The sequence below is a fragment of the Sarcophilus harrisii genome, chromosome 2 (genome assembly GCF_902635505.1).
Source record: "Sarcophilus harrisii chromosome 2, mSarHar1.11, whole genome shotgun sequence".
NCBI lineage: Eukaryota > Metazoa > Chordata > Mammalia > Dasyuromorphia > Dasyuridae > Sarcophilus > Sarcophilus harrisii.
In genome coordinates, this window is record NC_045427.1 from 449723786 (window position 1) to 449745059 (window position 21274).

General features: G+C 35.4%; 1 protein-coding gene across 5 annotated transcripts in view; it reads right to left on the reverse strand.

Moving 5' to 3' along the window:
* The window catches only part of MAPKAP1 (MAPK associated protein 1), a 338521-nt gene that overhangs the window by 136553 nt on the left and 180694 nt on the right, over window positions 1-21274 (reverse strand). For all 5 annotated transcript variants that reach the window (XM_031954304.1, XM_031954303.1, XM_031954300.1 and 2 more), the window contains 2 exons: window positions 17315-17491; window positions 104-213 (listed from right to left, as the gene is read on the reverse strand). In XM_031954304.1, the coding sequence (XP_031810164.1) occupies window positions 104-213; window positions 17315-17491 (287 nt within the window). The remainder of the gene's footprint in view (window positions 1-103; window positions 214-17314; window positions 17492-21274) is intronic.

Here is a 21274-nt window from a genome sequence, read left to right on the forward strand (position 1 = left end):
GGTAACCGAAAATGAGGAACAGCAGCCCACTTCAACCCCAAAAAAGGTCTTTAAAAATTCGGCCTAAGACTTCTGGCTTCAGAGAAAATACTAACTGTCCCACCTGAACCCCTCTGAGAGCCCTTCCTCCGTTTCAGTGCCTTCTGTAAGATGTCCTTCATGGTGACCTTCGTACTGTCCACCTGAATAAGGGAGAATCCATGAGCAGCATTTCTGAAAAAGAAAAGACAGATATTAAATGATCGCCCAAAGAAATTTTATTGCCTTCTTCATTGTGGTTTAAGAGAATTTTAAGAAAAAATCCATGCTTGAAGGGCCAATAAACTAGAAATTGAGCAAGTTGATTACTAAGAGCAGAAAGGAAAAAATGTCATTATTGTACTTGTTGTTGACCATGGAAGAAGGGTCAAGAAACAGGCCTAATTTGTCTCAAATTAAGCCTCACTAGAGCGCTGATTGCCAGTGGACATAGGCTCCTGGTGCTGGTTCACAGGAGAAATTCTACTGCTGGGGACTGATAAAAGATGAGTTCTGTTTGTGTCGGTAGATGTCACTGCAGACAGTTACTGCCATCATATTAAGGATCATGGGGCCCCTGAGGAAAGAGGTTGAGCAATGCAGGAAAAAAAAAATTATTCTCCAAAGCAATGTAGATACTCAGGGAGGGAAGATTCTTTTTAATGGGGTGTTCAATATTTTTAAAAAGATATTAGCAGTGTTTAAACTCCACAGCAGAAAGTTTCTTTGACTTTTTATTCTTTTGCAACATACACATAAATTTCACCTATGCAACATCTCTCTACCTTCACTACCATCACTTAATATAGTTCCTTAATACTACCTGCCTGGTGAAATGGAAAGAACAATAAATTCAAGGACATGAGTTCACATTTTGACCTCAGCACTGTGGCACGACAATGCTGGTCTAGGTTTAGGCGTTACAATTTTCCACATAATTCACCCTAAATTCAAACAAAACTTTGTTAGCAGTTGGTAGTGTGACAGAGTTCTGGGCCTAGAGTCAGGAAGAGTTCAAATAAAGTCATAGATATTTACTAGTTATGTGACTCTAGGCAAGCAAACCTCTGTTTATATAATTTTCTTCACATGTAAAATAGAGATCACAATAGCACCAAACTGTCAGGGGTATCGTGAGTAACCACTGGGAATATATGTGCCTGGCACATAGTAGGCACTTAAAACCTATTCATACCTTACACTTGCTAGTTTTCTTAGTCCATTCTTCTGCCTATTAAATTCTTACTTCCTTTTAAGCCCAATTAAAATGCTACCTAGTCCACGAAACTTTCTCTCATCTGCCCAGTTGTTAATGGTCTATCTTCATTGCATCCCATAATATTTTGCCTGTATATCTCTAGCATTAAACATGTATTATTTTGTACTAGTTATCTATGTGTCATATCTCCCATTAGATTATAAGCTCCTTGAAGGTTGAGAGTCCCCCCAGTGCACAATATTTTAAAGATATAAAGAAATATAAATATATATATATATATATATATATGTAGACACATAAGATGCATAGACTAGAATCTAGAAGAAATCAAAATAATTAAAGGATACTGAAGCAGCTTTTAGGCTAAATCTTAGTTTCATATCTTCAACTAAGTAGGAGGAAAAAAAGTATTTAATAATAGGAGGAAAAAAACTAGGCCTGAGATTTCATCAATATAATGAATTCCCCATACTAATAGACATCAACACCTTTTCTGAAACTTAAGTTTTTGAGAGTTGTTTGGGGCATTGAGAAAATAAGTGACTTGCACACATCAGAAGAGTATGTGTCAAAAGCAAGACTTAAAAAAAGTCTTGCAGGTTCCAAGATCAGCTCTATATGTAGTAGTGTCTCTTAAGAATTAACTAACTACTGCAAAAATAAGACCTTGTCTCCAGAGGGAATTATAGACCACAACCCCACAAATCAGGAAGAAAGTGACCCTATGACATAATTTTTTTTTTAAAAACAGGTAATAGAGATGGAGAATGAAACTTAGAACCTAGAATACACACATACACACAACAAATGAAGCTTGTAATCAAGGGGATCTCAGAATGTAAAACTTTGGTGGTAGAAGAGAACCCTGATATATTCTAGAAGGTTAGAAAGTAGAATGTTCTAGCATAGAATGTTGGGAACTTGAGTATACTAGATAGACAGACAGATACTGTATAAAACTTTAGGAATATAGTATGTTGAGTTGGTGTGGATCTTGGAGATGTTCTAGCGCAACAACTTAATTTATGTATGGAGAAACTGAGATCTACAGATGTAATCAATTCTTCACATGACCAAGAAATTAGAGATCTAGGTCAAGAACCTGTCTGGGTTAAGTGTGTGTATTCCTAGTCTAATGATGTTTTCATTACACCATGCTTCTTCCTATTCCATTACATCCTAGTACTGAAGTGTCAAATAGAACAGAATTGAATGATCTGTTAAGAGGTTAAAGTTTTCACCAAAGAAACATTGGAATGACTGTGAATGTTCAGACACTTAAAAAATCTGGTAAGAACTCCACTTCTCTATGAGAATCCTGAAAGATAAAATGACCATAGCTTATATTTCTAACACATTTTAATGAAGGAAGGAATTCTGAATTTTTTCAATCCATCAATGGGTTGAAACTTTGTTACCACCTCTAACTTCTTCCAGCCTTGTCACCCTCTTCTAATATGGCCAGAAGTTTTTCTTCTAGAAAAAACGAGTTTTTCCAGTTACATTAGATTGAATCAGGGTGTTCATAATCTTGAACCAAGCTGAGCAGCTCAACACTGACTACCCAATTTGTTTTACCAGTATCGAGACATATCATCCCTTCCCCTCTAAAGGACTCCTATTTACTATGTGATATTTCATTTGTTCAAAGACAAAAGCTGGGGTTTGATCTGGCAGGCATTTTTATCCATTTTAACTTGGTCAACTTCTTCCTATTAAACAGCTGGTTTAAGAGCTGTCAAGCTCATTTTACTGAATGTTCTGTTACTAGATCAGGTCTGAGTCACAGCCATTCTTTACCTCAGAAGCTGGAGCCCATCCCAGAACAATCTTTAAAAGTTTATTTTACTGATCAAAGCAAAATGAGGAAAAGCATTTCATTTTCCTATATTTAGTGAGCATTTCAGTAAGTGATACTTTGGCAAGAGGACTGAAATGTAAAGTGCCCTCCACATTTATAAACCGGTAGATATTTGCTTTGGAATAGAGCCAGGACATGTTTGGGAGTGAATGCCAATCATCTGAGTTTCAACTTTACTAGACTATCATTGCTTGGTTTTGTTTTTATAAGTTAGCAAGTTTCCCATCTGTAACAATATGGTTGGGGATGTGTTCTGAATGCACAAGCAGATGGACGCCAATGATCTGAAGCATTCTAGGGACAGTTCTGTGGACCACATACCATGAATGGAAGGCTAGTGTCCAGACTAAGTAAGGGGAGAGCAATTGTGCTATCCTTTGAATAGAAGACATGATCTGGAATGTCCTGTTCTGGATGCCATGTTTTAGGAAGGCAAGATGAAGCATATCAAGAATTTGACTAGCATAGTAAAGGAACTCAAAATCATGCTATGAAGATCAGATGAAGAAATGGCCAATATTTATACTGGAGAAGAGAAGTTTTGGCAGTGAGGCTTCTGAATATCTTTAAGGCTGTAAGGTAGAAATGGGACTAGATTTATTCTATATGATCTTTGAAGGCAGCAGTGGGAGAAATCAGAGATAGTTATAAGGAGGTCAAGTTTCAATTAATATAAGGATCCTCTGTGTCTTGAAAATAGAACAGTGAGCTTCCATTCTCTACAGGTAATAGAGCAGAGTCAGGATAGCACTTTGGCAGAAAGCAAGTCATACTTCAGATGAGATTCTAATTCTAGGAATTAAAATTCTACATATCCTCATTGAAACTGGACAAGATGCTAGCTTTAATTCAGATAATTCTGTATAAGTATATGTAACTGGATTAAAGGTTCTGATAAAGGCCTCATTTCCAAAATATAGAGAGAATTGACTCTAATTTATAAGAAATCAAGCCATTCTCCAATTGATAAATGGTCAAAGGATATGAACAGATTATTCTCAGATGAAGAAATTGAAACTATTTCTAGCCATATGAAAAGATGCTCCAAGTCATTATTAACCAGAGAAATGCAAATTAAGACAACTCTGAGATACCACTACACACCTATCAGATTGGCTAGAATGACAGGGAAAGATAATGTGGAATGTTGGAGGGGATGTGGGAAAACAGGGACACTAATACACTGTTGGTGTAACTGTGAATACATCCAGCCATTCTGGAGAGCAATTTGGAACTATGCTCAAAAAGTTATCAAACTGTGCATACCCTTTGATCCAGCAGTGTTTCTACTGGGCTTATTCCCCAAAGAGATACTAAAGAAGGGAAAGGGACCAATATGTGCCAAAATGTTTGTGGCAGCCCTTTTCATAGTGGCAAGAAACTGGAAACTCAGTGGATGCCCATCAGTTGGAGAATGGCTGAATAAATTGTGGTATATGAATGTTATGGAATATTATTATTCTGTAAGAAATGACCAGCAGGATGAATACAGAGAGGCTTGGAGAGACTTACATAAACTGATGCTAAATGAAATGAGCAGAACCAGGAGATCATTATATACCTCAACAACGATACTATATGAGGATGTATTCTGATGGAAGTGGATTTCTCGACAAAGAGATCTAACTCAGTTTCAGTTGATCAAGGATGGACAGAAGCAGCTACACCCAAAGAAAGAACACTGGGAAACGAATGTAAACTGTCTGTATTTTTGTTTTTCTTCCCAGGTTATTTTTACCTTCTGAATCCAATTCTCCTTGTGCAACAAGAGAACTGTTCGGTTCTGCACACATATGTTGTATCTAGGATATACTGTGATATATTTAACATGCATAGGACTGCTTGCCATCTGGGGGAGGGGAAAAGTCAGAACAGAAATAAGTGCAAGGGATAATGCTGTAAAAAATTACCCAGGCATGGGTTCTGTCAATAAAAAGTTGTAATTATGAAAAAATAAAAAATAAAAAAAAGTATATGTAACTGGAAAAGGAGATATTGACAGTTCATGTAGGAAGGACGACACACAATAGACAAACTGAGATATGACCTTTATTACCTCAAGTAGGAAGATAGTATGGCAGAGTAGTTTACTGGAAAGAATGGAATTTGCAGTCAGCAAACATAAGTTTGCATCCTAGCTGTGTGACTTCTGTTGTCAATTTGCCATCTTTGGTCCTAACTTTCCTTATTGGTAAAATGAGGGGGAACAGATTAAATGATCTCTAAGGATTTTTCAGCTCTAAATCCTATGAGGCACAGTATATAAATTATGAACACCTTAGCCTTAGCTGCATTTGCAAAATCCACATTATTTAAGAGATAATACCTTTATACTTATTTGTAGAAACTCTAAAAAGAATACCTTCTGTTTAGTTCAAATTCCCACAAATTAAAAAGGTCCTCTAAAAGGAGCTTTTAAATAGAAAAAATAGAGATCAGCACTCTTCTTCTGTCATTTTACCAAAACCTACCTAGGTGACAAGGTTAAAGAAAGCCCCGGAAATGCTGGGCACTTATCATCCACAGGCATTCCTGATAAATTGTGCAGTGGAGGAATAAAGGATCACCTTCTGTATTTTTTCATTACACTTTTCTTTTGTTACAGAATACATAAATCCATTGTGGCACAATGTAATATGTATCATCGTGCTACACCTGCGGACGCTTCCGAGCGGCTGCCATGTCTGTATAGTCAGGAATGATAAGTGAACCGCCCGTGAATGTTAATGATAGTGATCATTCTGAGGTAACTTGGCTTTCCATCTTCCTTTACAGCCTCTGCGCTGAAGCCAGGGGAGCAAGGTTCATGAAAGGAGAACAAAAACCCACCATAAAGGTAAAAGGCTTAGCACTCAGAATACTGTTGTGGAAGTGAGTACTATCTTACTCTGGGGCTCAATTTTGGGAGAAACATGAACATTTCAAAGAGAGAGGAAAGTTCCATCCTGAACACAGAATGCTGTACCAGATATAAGTTTTCCCAGGTCAATTCTGGACCTGGCAAATGGAGGGATAAAAACCTGGTGACTGGGCATAGATTGCTATACTCTGAGGAGGTATAGTCCATCCTGCTCCCAACACTAGACTTTGCTTAAAGAAATGATACAAGAATTAATACTAATTTTACTAATACTAATACTGATAAGAACACAGATCTGTAATGTTTTGAGAATAGGTATCCCCTTTGCTGACTTTATAATATAATAGGCAGCTTTCACAAATTTCTGTAACTAAAAATTGAGTACTCTTCCTATTGGGTGGTGAATCTTTCCCAAACTAGCCAGGCTGATCCTTAAATAATAATACAGTGTCTGTCCTCCTGCCCGGACTAATAGCCTATATGAAGGCTTTCTGGAGCTTAGCTGTGCTAGTGTACCCTTGAGAACCAATGATATTTCCTATATCACGAGTATATCATGGAGATATATAGGGGGAATAACAACATCATTCACATCCAAAAAATACTTTAAGATTTAGAAATTATTTTCTTCATTTCCAGAGCTGCTGGGCCTTTTCTTCTTGACTTTTTCTCCCTGATTTTCTGGACTTTAAACCATGCCCCCCCCCCTCTTCTGTTGGTTCATCCTAGAATTCTTCTTGTTCCCTATGAACGACCTGTTTCTCTCCTACTGGAGAGTTCCTCCTGAAACCTTCAAGTTATGGAGGGATCAGAGTCAGATGTCTTCTTTCCCTGTCTGGCCCTGTTCTTCTTCTTCAGTTCCCTTCAGGGTACTGTCTTTCCTCTTAAGGACAAGGACTGCCTTTCTTTTTGTTTGTATTTACCATTATATCTGGAACAGAAAGCTTAACAAATCTTGTTTCCTTCATTTTTTCTCACAAATTTGAGAAGAAAGTAATATAAAAATTATTTATTCCCATTGCACAGATGAAAAAAGAGGCTTACTGGGATTCAGAGTTTAACTAGAACTCACAGATTATATAGTCTTAGGGTTCTTAGTTGAGGTAGAGCCCACTGGCAATTATGTGAAGCTTGTGAATCTCTGCTCAGAATGTTTTTAAATGCATAAAATAAAATCAGTGGCATTGCAAAACCCAATGTTGCTGAAATAGTTACTAAAATATTTTCTCACATACAAGTTCCTGGACCTCCTGAAATATGTTCAGACTCCATACTGGGCTATGGAACATAGGTTAAGAACTTCTGAGTTACTCTTATGCCCTCTTTATACAGATGAGAAAATGTGGCTAAGGGAGATAGACTTAACTTATCAAGATCAGTGCTAGTGAGGGGCAGAGCCCAAATGTGACAATGGTCCTCTCACACAAAATCAAATACTTCTTACACTGTACAGTAGGGATGAATATGATCTGCCACAGATCACAAATGTACTTATAGTTACTGACATTCAGGATTTGTCTTGGTTGTTCCAGTGAAAGCACAAGTAGAATCAATGACCCTGGACTCCTCATATCTATCTCTACCAAAGAGTAGTAGGAGTACAATTCATAATCATAGGTTTTTTAATATATAGGACATCCTTCTCCCCACACTACAGATAAAATAAATCAAGTTCAAAAAACTAAAGGAACATGTCCAAAGCCAGTGACAGAACCAGTTATCTGAGCTTGAGTCTTCAGTCCTAAGTCTCCTGTGCCATTTTTATCGTACCATTATGGTCACACAGAAAACTAGGAAACTGAATGAAATCATGGGTTTGTGTTACATATATCCTCCCCAGGTGGCAAGGGTTTCTTGTTTTAGGATTACCAAGCATTACCAGGATTTGAGTGAAGAACATGATATTTTCATATCATATAGTATAAAAAGCATGAAACAAAAACAAAAACAACAACAACCAAAAAAACCCAACACCAATAAAAAAAACCATTAGCCCTTCAGCTGGTCAATAACAGGTATAGAGGGTGAGCACAATGTAATGCAGGACCTGTATTGGAGATATACACTTGCTAATACATTTCTATATGATCTTGTACAAGTTGCTTCCTTCACTGTGCCTTGGTTTGACAGAAAGAATCACAGATAATGAAAGATAAGACAAAATGTTAGGAAATGTCAGTCTTGGCTAACCCCATCATTTTACAACTACAGAAACAGAAGCCTGAGAGAAGTGAAACCTTTCACTCAAGGTCCCAAGGGTGAGTGATACAGCTCAGATGTGGGTTTTGATTTCCAGACTCCCAAGTTTAGAATTCTTGATATTGTGTTGCTGCTGTTTCCATGATCATGAGTCTTAGGTCAATATCTACATCCTCCCAAGTTCAGCCATTATTCTGAACCTTCACTGATTACTATGACATTCTATATACTGTCCCTTAGTCACAAAGTGAAAATATCTAAGGAGAGAAAGAGAGAAAATTACACATAATAATTACAGCCTATGGTTGTTTAAAGAAAGCCTTCTGGGAATAACTCCACAGGCAAAAAGAGTTTATACTTGTGTGAATACCACATTTTGTTTAACTTGACCTGACAAGTTTTAAAAATAGATCAAAGTTCATTGTCTTCACAAGCAATGTTTGACATTGGATAAAGCACGCCCTTTCACAATGGACATTTTCCAAAAGCAGAACTTGCCAAACTAATGGGCAGAGAGAAGCCAAAATGACTGCCCTCCGTCTTCTCCTTGTGTAACTTCGCCAGAGTCCTTGAAACTTGCCAAATTCGGTCATGCCTGCTTAGCCCACGCGACTGATTGTGCCAGAAAAGAAAATAAGACACAGATGTATTTGAGCTCTTTGAGTTGCCAGTAAGAGAGACAGCTAATGGCTTCATTTCGACCCTCCCCTTCCAGCTGGGCACAGGTGGGGGATAATGAGGTCCCTCTCCCTAATCAAACTCAATTATTTACTACTCTATAGAACTGCAAAGACATTCACATTCAGTTCAGAATATAAAACACACCATAGGCTACTTCCAACCACTGCCACTGGGTATTTATAACAAACTCAAGTGGCTAACAGTTTGCCTTGGCAGGAGTTAAAGTGTGTAAAGTTTTGCAAACTGTTTCTGCTCAAATATGTCCTGCTGAAATGGGGTCCCCAGGCGGGGTTTCCATAACTGTCAGATCAGTGAACTGAATAACATCTGAGAATATATTCAACATACAGTGTAGGCAGGATCTTGAAATCAAACGCCACATTTTATCACAAGCTTCTGAAAAACATCACTTTTTTTTTTTCCAACAGCAAGAGTGACACTGTATTAATAAACATTACAAGTCACAAGCCTGACACATACAGAGCGGCAACTGAGAGACTTCAGCTGAGAAAAGGGAGGTAGAGAGGAAGGTATGAACACAGGAAAACAAAATGAAATGTATTCAATAAAAATGTGACCAATGGGTACACAAACCCCAAATAAATACATTTTAAATATATACTATAACAAATGTATTTTAACATAATAAAAGTTCACAAAACCACAGAATATCTGAAAGAAACTGAAAGGACATTAGAACATAAAACAACAGAACAAGGGAACAAAGAATGTTAGACTGAAAGAGGTTTCTGCCACAAAGAATATATGTTTTATGATGTTAGGCATTCCATAATACAAGGTTTTTTCCTTGTAACATTCTAAGTTTTAATATTCTGTGTTCCAAAGTTCCTTCCAGTTCTTATATTCCATGTTCTAAGATCACTACCAATTTTAACATTTAATATTTATAGGTACCTTCCAGTGTTCCTATGATTTCATGACAATAATGCACAAATCTGATAAGTACATTTTTAGTTTAAGGCTAAAAAAGCATGAGTTCCCAGAGACCAGTGGGGCTGAAAGTTTTGCTGTGTCAAACACAATGGTCTCCAGAGGGAGAAAAGTTCATTTGCATGACTCACCTCTCAGATTTGCTGTTGTATGAAAAGAAAGCAAATCTAATTTTCACAGCCTTTTCCTTGTTTACCTGAGTGTAACTGTGATTATTCAATCCAATTTAATTTAACTCAGAAAACAATGATTGTCTATTACATATAGAACTCTGTGCTCAGAACAGGGGCCTAACCAAAGTTTACATATGATATTTTGGACTCATGGAGTTCACAGGCTAGAAGGAGGCTAAGGTACTAATATAATAACAATAGTCAGCATGTTTTGCAAAGCACTCTCCATATGTTAAACTACTTGACTCTCACAACAACCTGAAGTAGCTACTATTCTTATATCTATTTTACAGATAGAGACAGTGGGACAAAGGATGTTAAATAACTTGCCCAAAGTTACACTAGTAACTGTGTTTGAGGCAGGATTTGAACTCAGTCTTTCCTGAATCCAGGCACAGTGTATTAGCCACCATGTCAGCTAAGTGCCTCCATGATAATGCGATAATTATTATATATATACTAATAAATTACTGTTAAAAAATTTCTCTGTGTGTGTGTGTGTGTGTGTGTGTGTATGTGTGTGTGATTACTGACTAGGAAATCATTCTTAATGGAAGAGGTACTTAAATTAGGCTTTAAAGAATGAGTAAAAATTAAATTGATTTTTATCTTACTACTAATTACTGAAGGCTTTTTTTTTTGAGGGGAGAAAAGAGGCCAGTTACATTTTGCATTTTGTTTGCCAGACTTAATTTTTATTCTTACATGTTTATTTCCAGATTTGTAGATCCTAGATTATGAGGATTTTCAATGATGTCTGAGATTCTTTTCAGCTCTAAATTCTAAAAAATGTAGGAAAAACTAAATTAGATCTAAGTGGGTCTAGTCTAAGTAGGTTAAAAAATCATGGCTTTCTGATTGGCCTAAATCTGGTAAGTATAATGAATAAGTTCTACTCTTATCTGGTTTTATATATTGAGTGCTTTGAAAACACCTTGATAAGAAGAAATAGCCAATAATCAAATATAATCAAGCTCAGACTATCAATGTGGGTCTAAATTAACGGAGTATTTCTTATTTGCTTGTGTCTCAGAGAACCAACTGTGTGTTGTTCTTTTTCATTCTGTTATATTAACAAACATTTCCACTGTCCAGATTGTCCTCATTCATAGAAAAGGAACATATGCAGTCTGGATGATTGAATGTTTGGGAATCTAACTTGATTTCCGTTTTGGCAGTTGTTGCTGTCTAGAGAGAAGAAAGGACTTTTCTTTGTGTCTATTTAAAGTGACAGACATACTGAAGTAAATAATAAAGAAGGAAAGCATTAATTATGTTGCTTCAAAAATTGGAAAGGTCAGACTAACTAAACACATGTGTTTTGCCCTCTGGAATGTCTGTCTCTTGAAACAGGGCCAGAGTAAGATCTGTGCCTTCAAGGAAAAGCAGAGAATACAGATTGCAGTCTTAACTTCATTTTGTTTATTTACAGTAATACCAAATAGCAGCTTGGAAGCAGAGCTGTGTAGCCATGAAACTGTTTCACAACATGTAAGTTCTACCACAGCTGTGTAATAACAGCAAAAGGCTTGGACTAAAATCAGGGGTGATGAGTTTTAGTTTTGTGATCTACACTATGTGATCTTATACAAATAATTTCTACTCCTTAGACATTTCCTTATCTCTAAAATGAGGGGGCTGGATTAATAACCTCTAAGGTCTTTTTAAATTTTAAAGATCAATCTGCCTTAGAGGAAATAAAACTAGAATAGCATATAAATAACTATAGGCCTCCCTGGCTCAAAAGAAAAAAAAATTCCTCTCATTCTCCCAACAAATTCATTTGGATTAAATATTTTTAAATTGTAAATAGCCTGTGAGGGTAAACATATCATTCATGTTTCATTCTATGATTACAGGAACAATTCCTATTTGAATATCTCTTGGAGTCAAGGGATAGAAGTTTGGATTGTGATACTGAAGCAGAAGGAATTTTGGAGTGGACTTTAAGGGAATGAAGGTCTGTGACAAGCTGGTGGTCAGCAAAAAAGGTAATGAGTACCCACAAGCACTGGAGAAAAGGTATAGGCTGAGAGAAAGATTCAGAAAGAGGATTGGTGGGTACAAAGAAAAATTTCCCTATTTGAAAAACTTTTACCTAGGGCCTAGCAGTAATCTATGTGATACTTAATATTAATTCATTCATTAATTAAACAAATATTCAAACACTTACTCTGTGCAACTCAGATGTTCTGGGAAGTAAGAAATGTATGCTTTTTGCTCTCAAGGAACATATAAACCTGTAGCTATACTTTAAAAAAAAATTGTAGAATGGAAGAAAATAATTTTTACAATTGCAGTTACAGAGAGAATTCCAAACTAGGTAACAGATGCAGAGGTAATCACAGAAGATAAAATATACAATCATAATTATATAAAATCAAAGTGTTTTATACCAACAAAATCAATGCATCAGGATAAGAAAAATCTTTGCACAAAAAAACTCTGATGAGGACTTGATATGTAAGACAAACAGAGAAAGACACAAACATAAAAGGTTTAGAGTCAAGAAAAGAAATACAAACTATCAGCAATCATATAAAAATTCTCCAAAAGAGAAAAACCAAACCACAACAAACTAGCCAAAATGGAAAAAGACCAAATTATTAAATGTTGGAAGGGTTCTAGGAAGGCAGGCACATTAATATACAACTGGTAGGTTCTGGAAAATAATTTGGAACTATATGAGAAAATTAATCTGACTCTTTATACCCTCTGACTCGGTGATTTTTCTACTAGATATATATACAGGAGGTCAAAGGAAGAAAAATCAAAGATCATAGTAGCACTTCTGTGGTGTTAAAAAACTAGAAACAAAGAAAGCATCCATCAATGAGGTACAGATAAACTAATTGAGGTATGTGAATCCATCAACAGAACATAAGAAATGATGCTTTTTATCTTTCTTGTCTACTCCCATTATAAGATGGAATGGATAAGAGACATCAGCCTCGGCTGGAGAGGCTAGGCTGGACTAGATAGTCTATGTAAGTTGTTCTGGATATATATATATATATATATTTTTTTTTTTTGGGGGGGGGCTGAGGTATTTGGGGTTAAGTGACTTGCCCAGGGTCTCACAGCTAGAAGTGACCAAATTGGAACTCAAGTCCTCCTGACTTCAGGGCTGGTGCTCTGTCCACTGCGCCACCTAGCTGCCCCTGGATAAAATATATTTTGCTTAATGTTCAACTCTTAGTGATGTTCTTAATTTTTTAAGATTACTACACAGAATGTTTGACCTGGGAGGACCCTTACAGATCACTGAGTTTATACCCCTTACTTTCTGAATGAGGAAACAATGATCCAGAGAGAAGTGACTTGCCTAATGTTACAGAGCAAGTGAATAACAGTCATCAGAGCCCATGTCTCTTAGTTTCTAGTTTAGTGTTCTTCTCCATTATGTAGCCTAATAAGTATTAGCAATTAATGGCAAGGTTGATGTCTCTTATCCATTCCACCTTACGATGGGAGCAAATAAGAAAGATAAAAAGCAAAGGAGAATCATAAGATCACTGGTTTAGAGTTCAATGTGACCTTAAAATAACTAGTTTAATTACTTCATTTTACAAATAAAGTAATTAAACTAGTCTTTTGGATCCTCAAATTATTCATTTTACAAATAAGGAATTTGAGGATCCAAAAAGTCAAATAACTTCCACACAGGTGGGAAATAGCCACCATGATTTTAAGGCAGGTCCTCTGACTCTAAATCCAATGCTTCTTCCTCAGAACCACAAATGCATTTCCTTTCTTCTCTTGAATTTAAAAATCTTGACTTCTATGTGACAGACCTTTACAACACACATGCCAGAAGTAAATATAAAGGATCTGATGCATTTTGACTTCTACTCTTCCTCTGAGTTACTGGGTAGTGCAATGGTTAGCATGTTGGGTCTGAAATCAAGAAGACTTACCTTCCTGTGTTCAAATCCAACCCCAGATGGCCTCTATATGACCCTAGGCAAGTCATGTACTCTTGTTTACCTCAGTTTCCTAATCTGTAAACTGAGCTAAAGAAGGTAATTAGCCACTCCAGTATCTCTGCCAAGAAAATCTCAAAATCACAAAGGGTCTGATATGACTGAAATGATTGAAAACAAGTTTTCCTTTGAAGCCCACCTCAAATGCCTCCTTCTGAATGAAGCTTTCTCTGCCTATTTGTTCTTCTCTAAATTCAGTATCCCATCTTCTACCCTCCTATCAAAGCACTCATATTCTAATCTGGGGCAGAAGGAATAACAGAGAAAGTTTAGCTGTAGGAATAAGCTTTAAGGGTCCTCCCGCCCTCCTATGAAAAGTCCTTTTAAAGTCCCCTCTATCCTCAAATTCTCATATATATATTCTTTGTGATTTATATGTTATATCCTCCTAATAAACTGTTAAATTTCTTGACAGTAAAAACTTTTTTTTTCAGTTTGTCTTTGTATCCTTAACATCTAACATGCAATAAAATGCTAATAAATGCTTAATAAATTAATAAATCATTTATTAATAAGTTAATAAATAAATAATTAATAAAAAATGAATTGCTAGAGATGAAAATATTGTAAATTTCGAAATTCACAATAATTTACACTGCTCATACAGAGTTATCACATTTGAAGTTTTATTTATCTGCATATATGTCTTATGTCCCCATTAGATTATAGATTCCTGAAGATAGGGGGCTATAGTTTAACTCATTTCTTTAGTACGTTTAAGCTTTTTGAAGTAACTTCCCTCAATTCTATAAGATACTAAGTATAAATATTATCCCCATTTTACAGATGAGACAACAAAGGCTCTCAAAGGTTAAGTGATTTGTATATGGTTAATTTAGTATCAGTAATTTAGAATTAGACTGGGATTCAAATCCAGAGATTCCCTAACTTCCATGACCAAAGCTGTATGTGTGACATATATAATTTTTGTCTTTCATTCAGACTCTTGAATAGTAAATATGAGCTGAATGAATGAATTTGAATAGGAACTTTTAAGTGTTATCTAGATTTTGGTTGGACTGAAGAAGAGGATAGTAACCAGTTATAAAGACTTTAAAATTGAGAACACAGACAGGAAGGGAACTGCTGAGTCTGAATAACATATGTGGAAATAAGCCTGTACTGTATTTATATTTGTGTGAACGTGTTTGTATATAGACAACTGTGTGTGAATTCACAAATATGCATACATATTCTATGTATATGTATATATGAGATGTATATCACCTCCAGGATCAAATATAAAAGCCTCTGTTTCTTTGTATCACTGCTGTTTAGCACAATGTCTGCCATACAATAAGAGCTTCATACTAAATGACTTGTTCTGTTTAGAACTGTATGTACTTAGTTATTTTCATGTCTCCTCATTTGACAGTCAGTTCCTTGAAGGCATGAGTTGTTTTTGCTTTCTTTGCATCCCCAGCATATACAATGTGTAAAATAGTATATAGTCTATAAATGCTTATTGATGGGAAATTATTTTTTCTTAAACCTGGAGGGACTTACACGAACTGACTCTGAGTAAAGTAAGCAGAAGCAGAAGAAGGTTGTATACTCTAAACAGCAATACTGTAAGATGAACAATTTTGATAGATTTATCTCTTCTCAATAATGCAATGATAAAAGACAATTCCAAAACCCCATGATAGAAAATGCTGTGCATTTCCAGAGAAAGAAATATGGAGTCTGAATACAGATCAAAGCATAAAATTTTCACAATATTTCATTTGTTTTTTCTTTCTCATGATTTTCCCCTTTTGTTTTTGTTTTTTGGCTGAGGCAACTGGAGTTTAAGTGACTTGCCCAGGGTAACCCAGCTAGGAATCCCCTTTTGTTCTGATTCTACTTTCACAATATAACTAATATGGAAATATGTTTAATATGATTGTACATTTATAACTTACCAGGTTGCTTGCCATTTTGGGGAGGAAGGAGTGGAAGAAGGGAGGAAAAAATACGTAACTCAAAATCTTATAAAACTGAATAACTGAATAAAAACTGAATATAAAACTGAAAACTATTTTTACATGTAATTGGGGGAAAAAATACAATGCTATTAAAAAAAAAAAAAGATGATGTCTTTTTGTAGCAAAGGGTAGGTTCCCCTTCTACAGTGATGGAGAAAAAGTTTAAGGACTCTTGAAATTTGTTTTCTTTATCTATTAAAGCAAAACTGGCTACATCAAAAAGTGTAATGGGCTATTGCAGAAGGTAAATTTGATTACTTATCAGGTATGTATACTATAAAAAGGTTTTTTTGTCAGGCAAAGGTTGAAGTAGCTGGCCTTCCAACACTGAAATTTTAGGACTTTCTAAAAACATGCAGGATGTAATAGATGTTCTCTTACATGTTCTATATTCTACATGCTAACAATCAATGATTCTAGGGCTAGAGATATTTTCTAAGAATTCCATGAATTACTTCAGAGGACCCCAAACAATCACATAATGGAATTCAATATATGAGAGTGATTTTAATGAATATCTTAAACACAGTTAATATTTTCAGAGTAAAAAAAATTTTTTAAAAAAAAGAACAAATCTGTAGTCTCACTAATTCATGACTGAACATCACTGGTTACTAACAGTAGGGGGCAGCAAAAGGACCCCAACTGTTCCCATGGGCATATTCTTCAAGAATGAAGACTAAGAAATGGATTAGTTACAAAACTAAGAATAATGATTGGGAATTTATAGACTATTCGTTAACAGGAGACAACTAATAGGAATAAAAAAAATTTAGATCTAACTAGATTTTTAGAAAAAATTCAAACTAACAAGAAAGAAATGACTAAAAAATACAGAATGGACTAAACTTAAAAAGAAGGAAACAGAATTCTCACTTCACAGAATTTCAACAGAGTAAGTTTAGCCAAATACTGCCAACTGGTTCAGATCCAAAATTCCAGTTTACTAATACAAACATTCCATTTTTGTCTTAGGAAAAAAGAAAGCACTCTGGATTGGGTATGGGAACTTGGCTTTTGAAATCAGTTCTGTAACTAACTAGCTCTGTGACCTTAAAAGTTAGTTTACTTTTGACAAATAATTCTGCATTTGCAAAATGAGACTAAATGATTTCTAAGATCCTCTTTCAGATCTATGTGTTAAAGACTCCGTTCTTAAACTATATGTTCTATGGTTCCTTCCAGCTTTGGTACTTTATGAGTCTTGTTATAGGACATGGAACATTACTTAAATAGTTTATTTCTAACTGTGATCACTTATGTTTGGAGTTTTAATTATCAGTCAAATAACAGGTATCTGCAAACAGTCATTCTATAAGATATGGTTAAAATTCGAATAGGTTAGCAGAAAATACAGGGAGGAGGGCACAATGCTAAAATTCAAATCTGGATAAATACTCACATTCGCACAAAGAGTGACTGTTTGGCTGCGAGACCAGGAGATGAATACTTCTCAACCAAGGCCAAAGTGCTAAAGCCAAATTTATGAATGGGCTCATTGGAATCCAGGGGAGGGAAGTCTGTGTCAACCTCACCGTCGTCCTCAGCAATATGGAGACAATAAGCATTGACGTTGTCACTGGAAGGGAACAAATAAACATTAAATAAACTAGGGAATGCAAATGAAAGCCTGAAAAACCTAGAAACCTGAAAAATCAGACTTAAAGAAGAGATAAAAGACGTATTTTTCTTCAGTAAAAACTGATTATTTGCCACAAATTCCACTTTAATTGGGAAGTTTTAACAAATTAAGAAATCTTTATATTTCTTAAAAAATTTTAGACATTTGTTTCTTAAAGTTTTGAGTTTCATATTCTTTTCCTTTCTTCCTTGAGAAGACAAGCAATTTGATTTAAATTATAAATGAAGTAAAGCAAAGTATTAATTCCACATTAGCCAAATTGCAAAAGAAAATACAGACCAAAACAATATGAAGTAGGAAAAGCAAGCTTAGATTTACATTCAGACTTCATCAGTTCTTTCTATGGAAATGGACAACATTTTTCAATATAGGTCCTTCAGAATTGTCTTGGATCATTGTATCACTCAGAATCACTCACAGTAGGTTATAGTATTTTATTCAGCTACTGAATAAATGACTGAGCACCTACTATGTGAGAATACTTCATGATGGATACAAAAATATATAGAACACAGCCCCTGCTTACAAGAGAGAAGACAAATTCATGAACAAATTCAATAACTAACAAGTGTCAAATGAGTAGGAAAGATAGGAGCTATCAGTAGTGTTACTATTTCTACAGCATTTAACAATTTACAAAGTACTTTACTCAGGATAACCTATGAGAGTATTACATATACATTTCACAAATGAGATCAAGATTGAAAAGTTAACTGATTGCCCAAAGTCATTATTGATGAGGACGTCTAGTTTTTGGGGTTCCCGGTCAGAGAACCAAAAATATGATGAGGTTTAGGTTTTAGGGTTCCTTTTCTAGATTTAGGGAACCAAAATGAGATTAGAGTTTCTGGTGGTCAGGGAGTTAAATGATATGATTTAGTGGCAGGTTCAGGGAACCAAATGGAGAGGTATGGCTCCCCTATCCCCCCCTTTGGGATTCAGCACAAGGGTAGAGAGTTTTGGGGAACCCCCTTTCTGGCGGCGCAGGGATTCTCTGTAAAGGAATTTACAAACCCGAAAACCTAGATTGATAAAAGAAGTTTATTATAGGGATTGGGAAGTAAGGTTAGAAATCCTGACAGAGAGCCATAAAAGTCTCATTAGGGAAATACGTGAGGGTAAAGAGAGGGTAGCACTGTAAAGAATATTATCTAGTGGGCAGAGGCCTCTTTGGCATAGCAAGCATAGCATAGCATGGCATGTTTAGAACCTCTACAAAAAGAGGATTTTAGATTGGCTCTTTTATAATAGAAGTTTTGAGCTGAATTCAGCTTTTAATTAAGGACTGAACCTAGATAACAGAAGAAAGTTATTTATCTTGTTTCCCTCAGGTGGAGTCCCTTACTGAGGCACAGTCGAAGGAGAATCTCCCCTTCAAGGAGTTTTAGAGTTTCGGGGTCCCTCCTTCAATATGGCTAGAAAATGGAAAACTACTCTAATCTGGACCCTCAAAATCTCAAGTCTGTGCTATTTCATCTTACTAACAGTCACCCTTCTATAGTGCACAACACTTCTGGACAACATCCCAGGAATATAAGTTGTTGGCTATTCATTTCAGTTGTGATCAACTCTTTGTGACCCTATGTGGTGTTATCTTGGCAAGGATGCTTAAGTAGTTTGCCATTTCCTTCTCTAACTCATTTTACAAATGAGGAAACTGAGGAAAACAAGGTGAAGTGACTTGTTTTAGGTCACACATCTAATAAGTGCCTGAAACCAGATTTGAATTCAGGTTTTCCTGACACCATCCATCCACTGAACCACCTCCATACCCTATCTCTATCTTAGAGAAAAGAAAATTGAGGCTCAGAGATAAAAAACAGATTGCTCTTGGGTCACACTTGGCAGGTCAGAGCCAAAGTCAAGTTCAAGTTTATTTTTTTCTGATTTTGAATCAAGGGTCCTTTGAATCAAAGGTGCTGAACATCTTCAATATTCTTTCTATTACACTATTTTGCTTCAATGTCTAGCCTTGTGCTTGGTTAAAAACAAAGTTTAGATGATTTCCATTCCCTATCCTAATAGAGCTTATAATATAATGGTAGCAATAATTAAAACTATTTTATTTTTACCCCAATTACATATGAAAATAAAATTTTTTTTTCAAATTTTGAGTCCCAAATTCTCTCCTTTCCTACCTTCCTTTCACCCTAATTGAGAGGGGAAGAGGTTTCATATAGGTGATACTATGTGTAGTCATATAAAATGTACTTCCCTATAATTCATGTTGTAAAAGAAAACAAGAAACAATTTTTTTTAAAAAATATAGAGTAAGTATGCTTTAATATGCATGCAAACTGCACTAGTACTTTTTCTGGAAATGGATAGTATTTTTCATCCTACATCCATAAGAATTTTCTTGAGTCATTGTATTACTAAAAACAGCTAAGTTATGCACAGTTGATCAAATATTCTCCTGGTTCTGCTCATTTTACTTTGCATAAATTCATGTAAGTCTTACCAGGTTTTTTCTGAGAGCATCCGGATAGTCATTTCTTTTAGCAAATTACTGTCAATAAGCATGCAATAAATTGTTCAGTCATTCCACAATAGATGGACATGCCCTCAATTTCCTAATTCTTTGCCACCACTAAACCAACTGCTACAGATAAATTTTTGTATCTCTAGGTTCTTATCCTTTTTGCTTTTAATCGTTGGGATAAAGAATTAGCAAGTAATATTGTTTGTCAAAGGGTATGTATGATTTTATAGCTCTTTGGGCAGTTTCAAATTGTTCTACAAAATGTTTGAATCAGTATATGATTTCACCAACAATGCTTTAGTGTTTCAATTTTCCCACATTACAACATTTGTTGAAAATTTTCCTTTTCTTTCATATTAGACAATGTTATAGGTATGAGGATGGTAGTTCTTAGTTGGTTTTATTTGCTTTTCTCTAATCTACAGTGACTTAAGAGCATTTTTATATGACTACTGATAGTTTTGATTACTTCATCTGAAAACTCTGTTTGATCATTTATCAATTGAGAAATGGCTCTTATCTATAAATTTGACTCAGCTCTCAATATATTTGAGAAATGAAGTTATTTTTTTGAAAAATTAAATTATTTATCAGAGAAACTTGGTATAATTTTTTTCATAATTACAATTACTATGTTTTTCCCTTCATTCTCCTCTCCTTTCCACCTTTCATCCAATCCATTTTCAAAAGTGTTTTGCTTCTGGCTTTTACCCACTCTCATCCAACATTTCTTCTATCAGCTCCCCTTCCCCACCCTTTCTCTTAACCCCTTCCCTTCCTACTTTTCTGTGTGATAAGAGATTTCTACACCCAAATAAATGTGTATGTTATTTTCTCTTGGAAGCAATTCTGCTGAGAGTATGATTTGTGCTCTCCCCATCATTATTCCTTCACTTCCCCCATCTTCCCCTCCACTGTAAAAGCTCTTCTGTGACTCTTTTATGTCAAATAATTTTCTTCCTTCTATCATTTCTTTTCCACTTCTCCTGGTGCATTCTTTTTCACCCCTTGATTTTATTTTTGTTTTAGATATATTTAACTCATATCCATTCCCTCTGAGTACCCTAATAATGAGAAAGTTTTTTTTCTCACATAGCAATGTAAACAATTTTAATCTTATTGAAATTTACTGATTTCTCTTTCCTGTTTACCTTTTTATGCTTCTCTGGAGCCTTTTATTCGAAAGTCAAATTTTCTATTCAGCTTTAATCTTTGCATCAGGAATGTTTGAAAGTCTT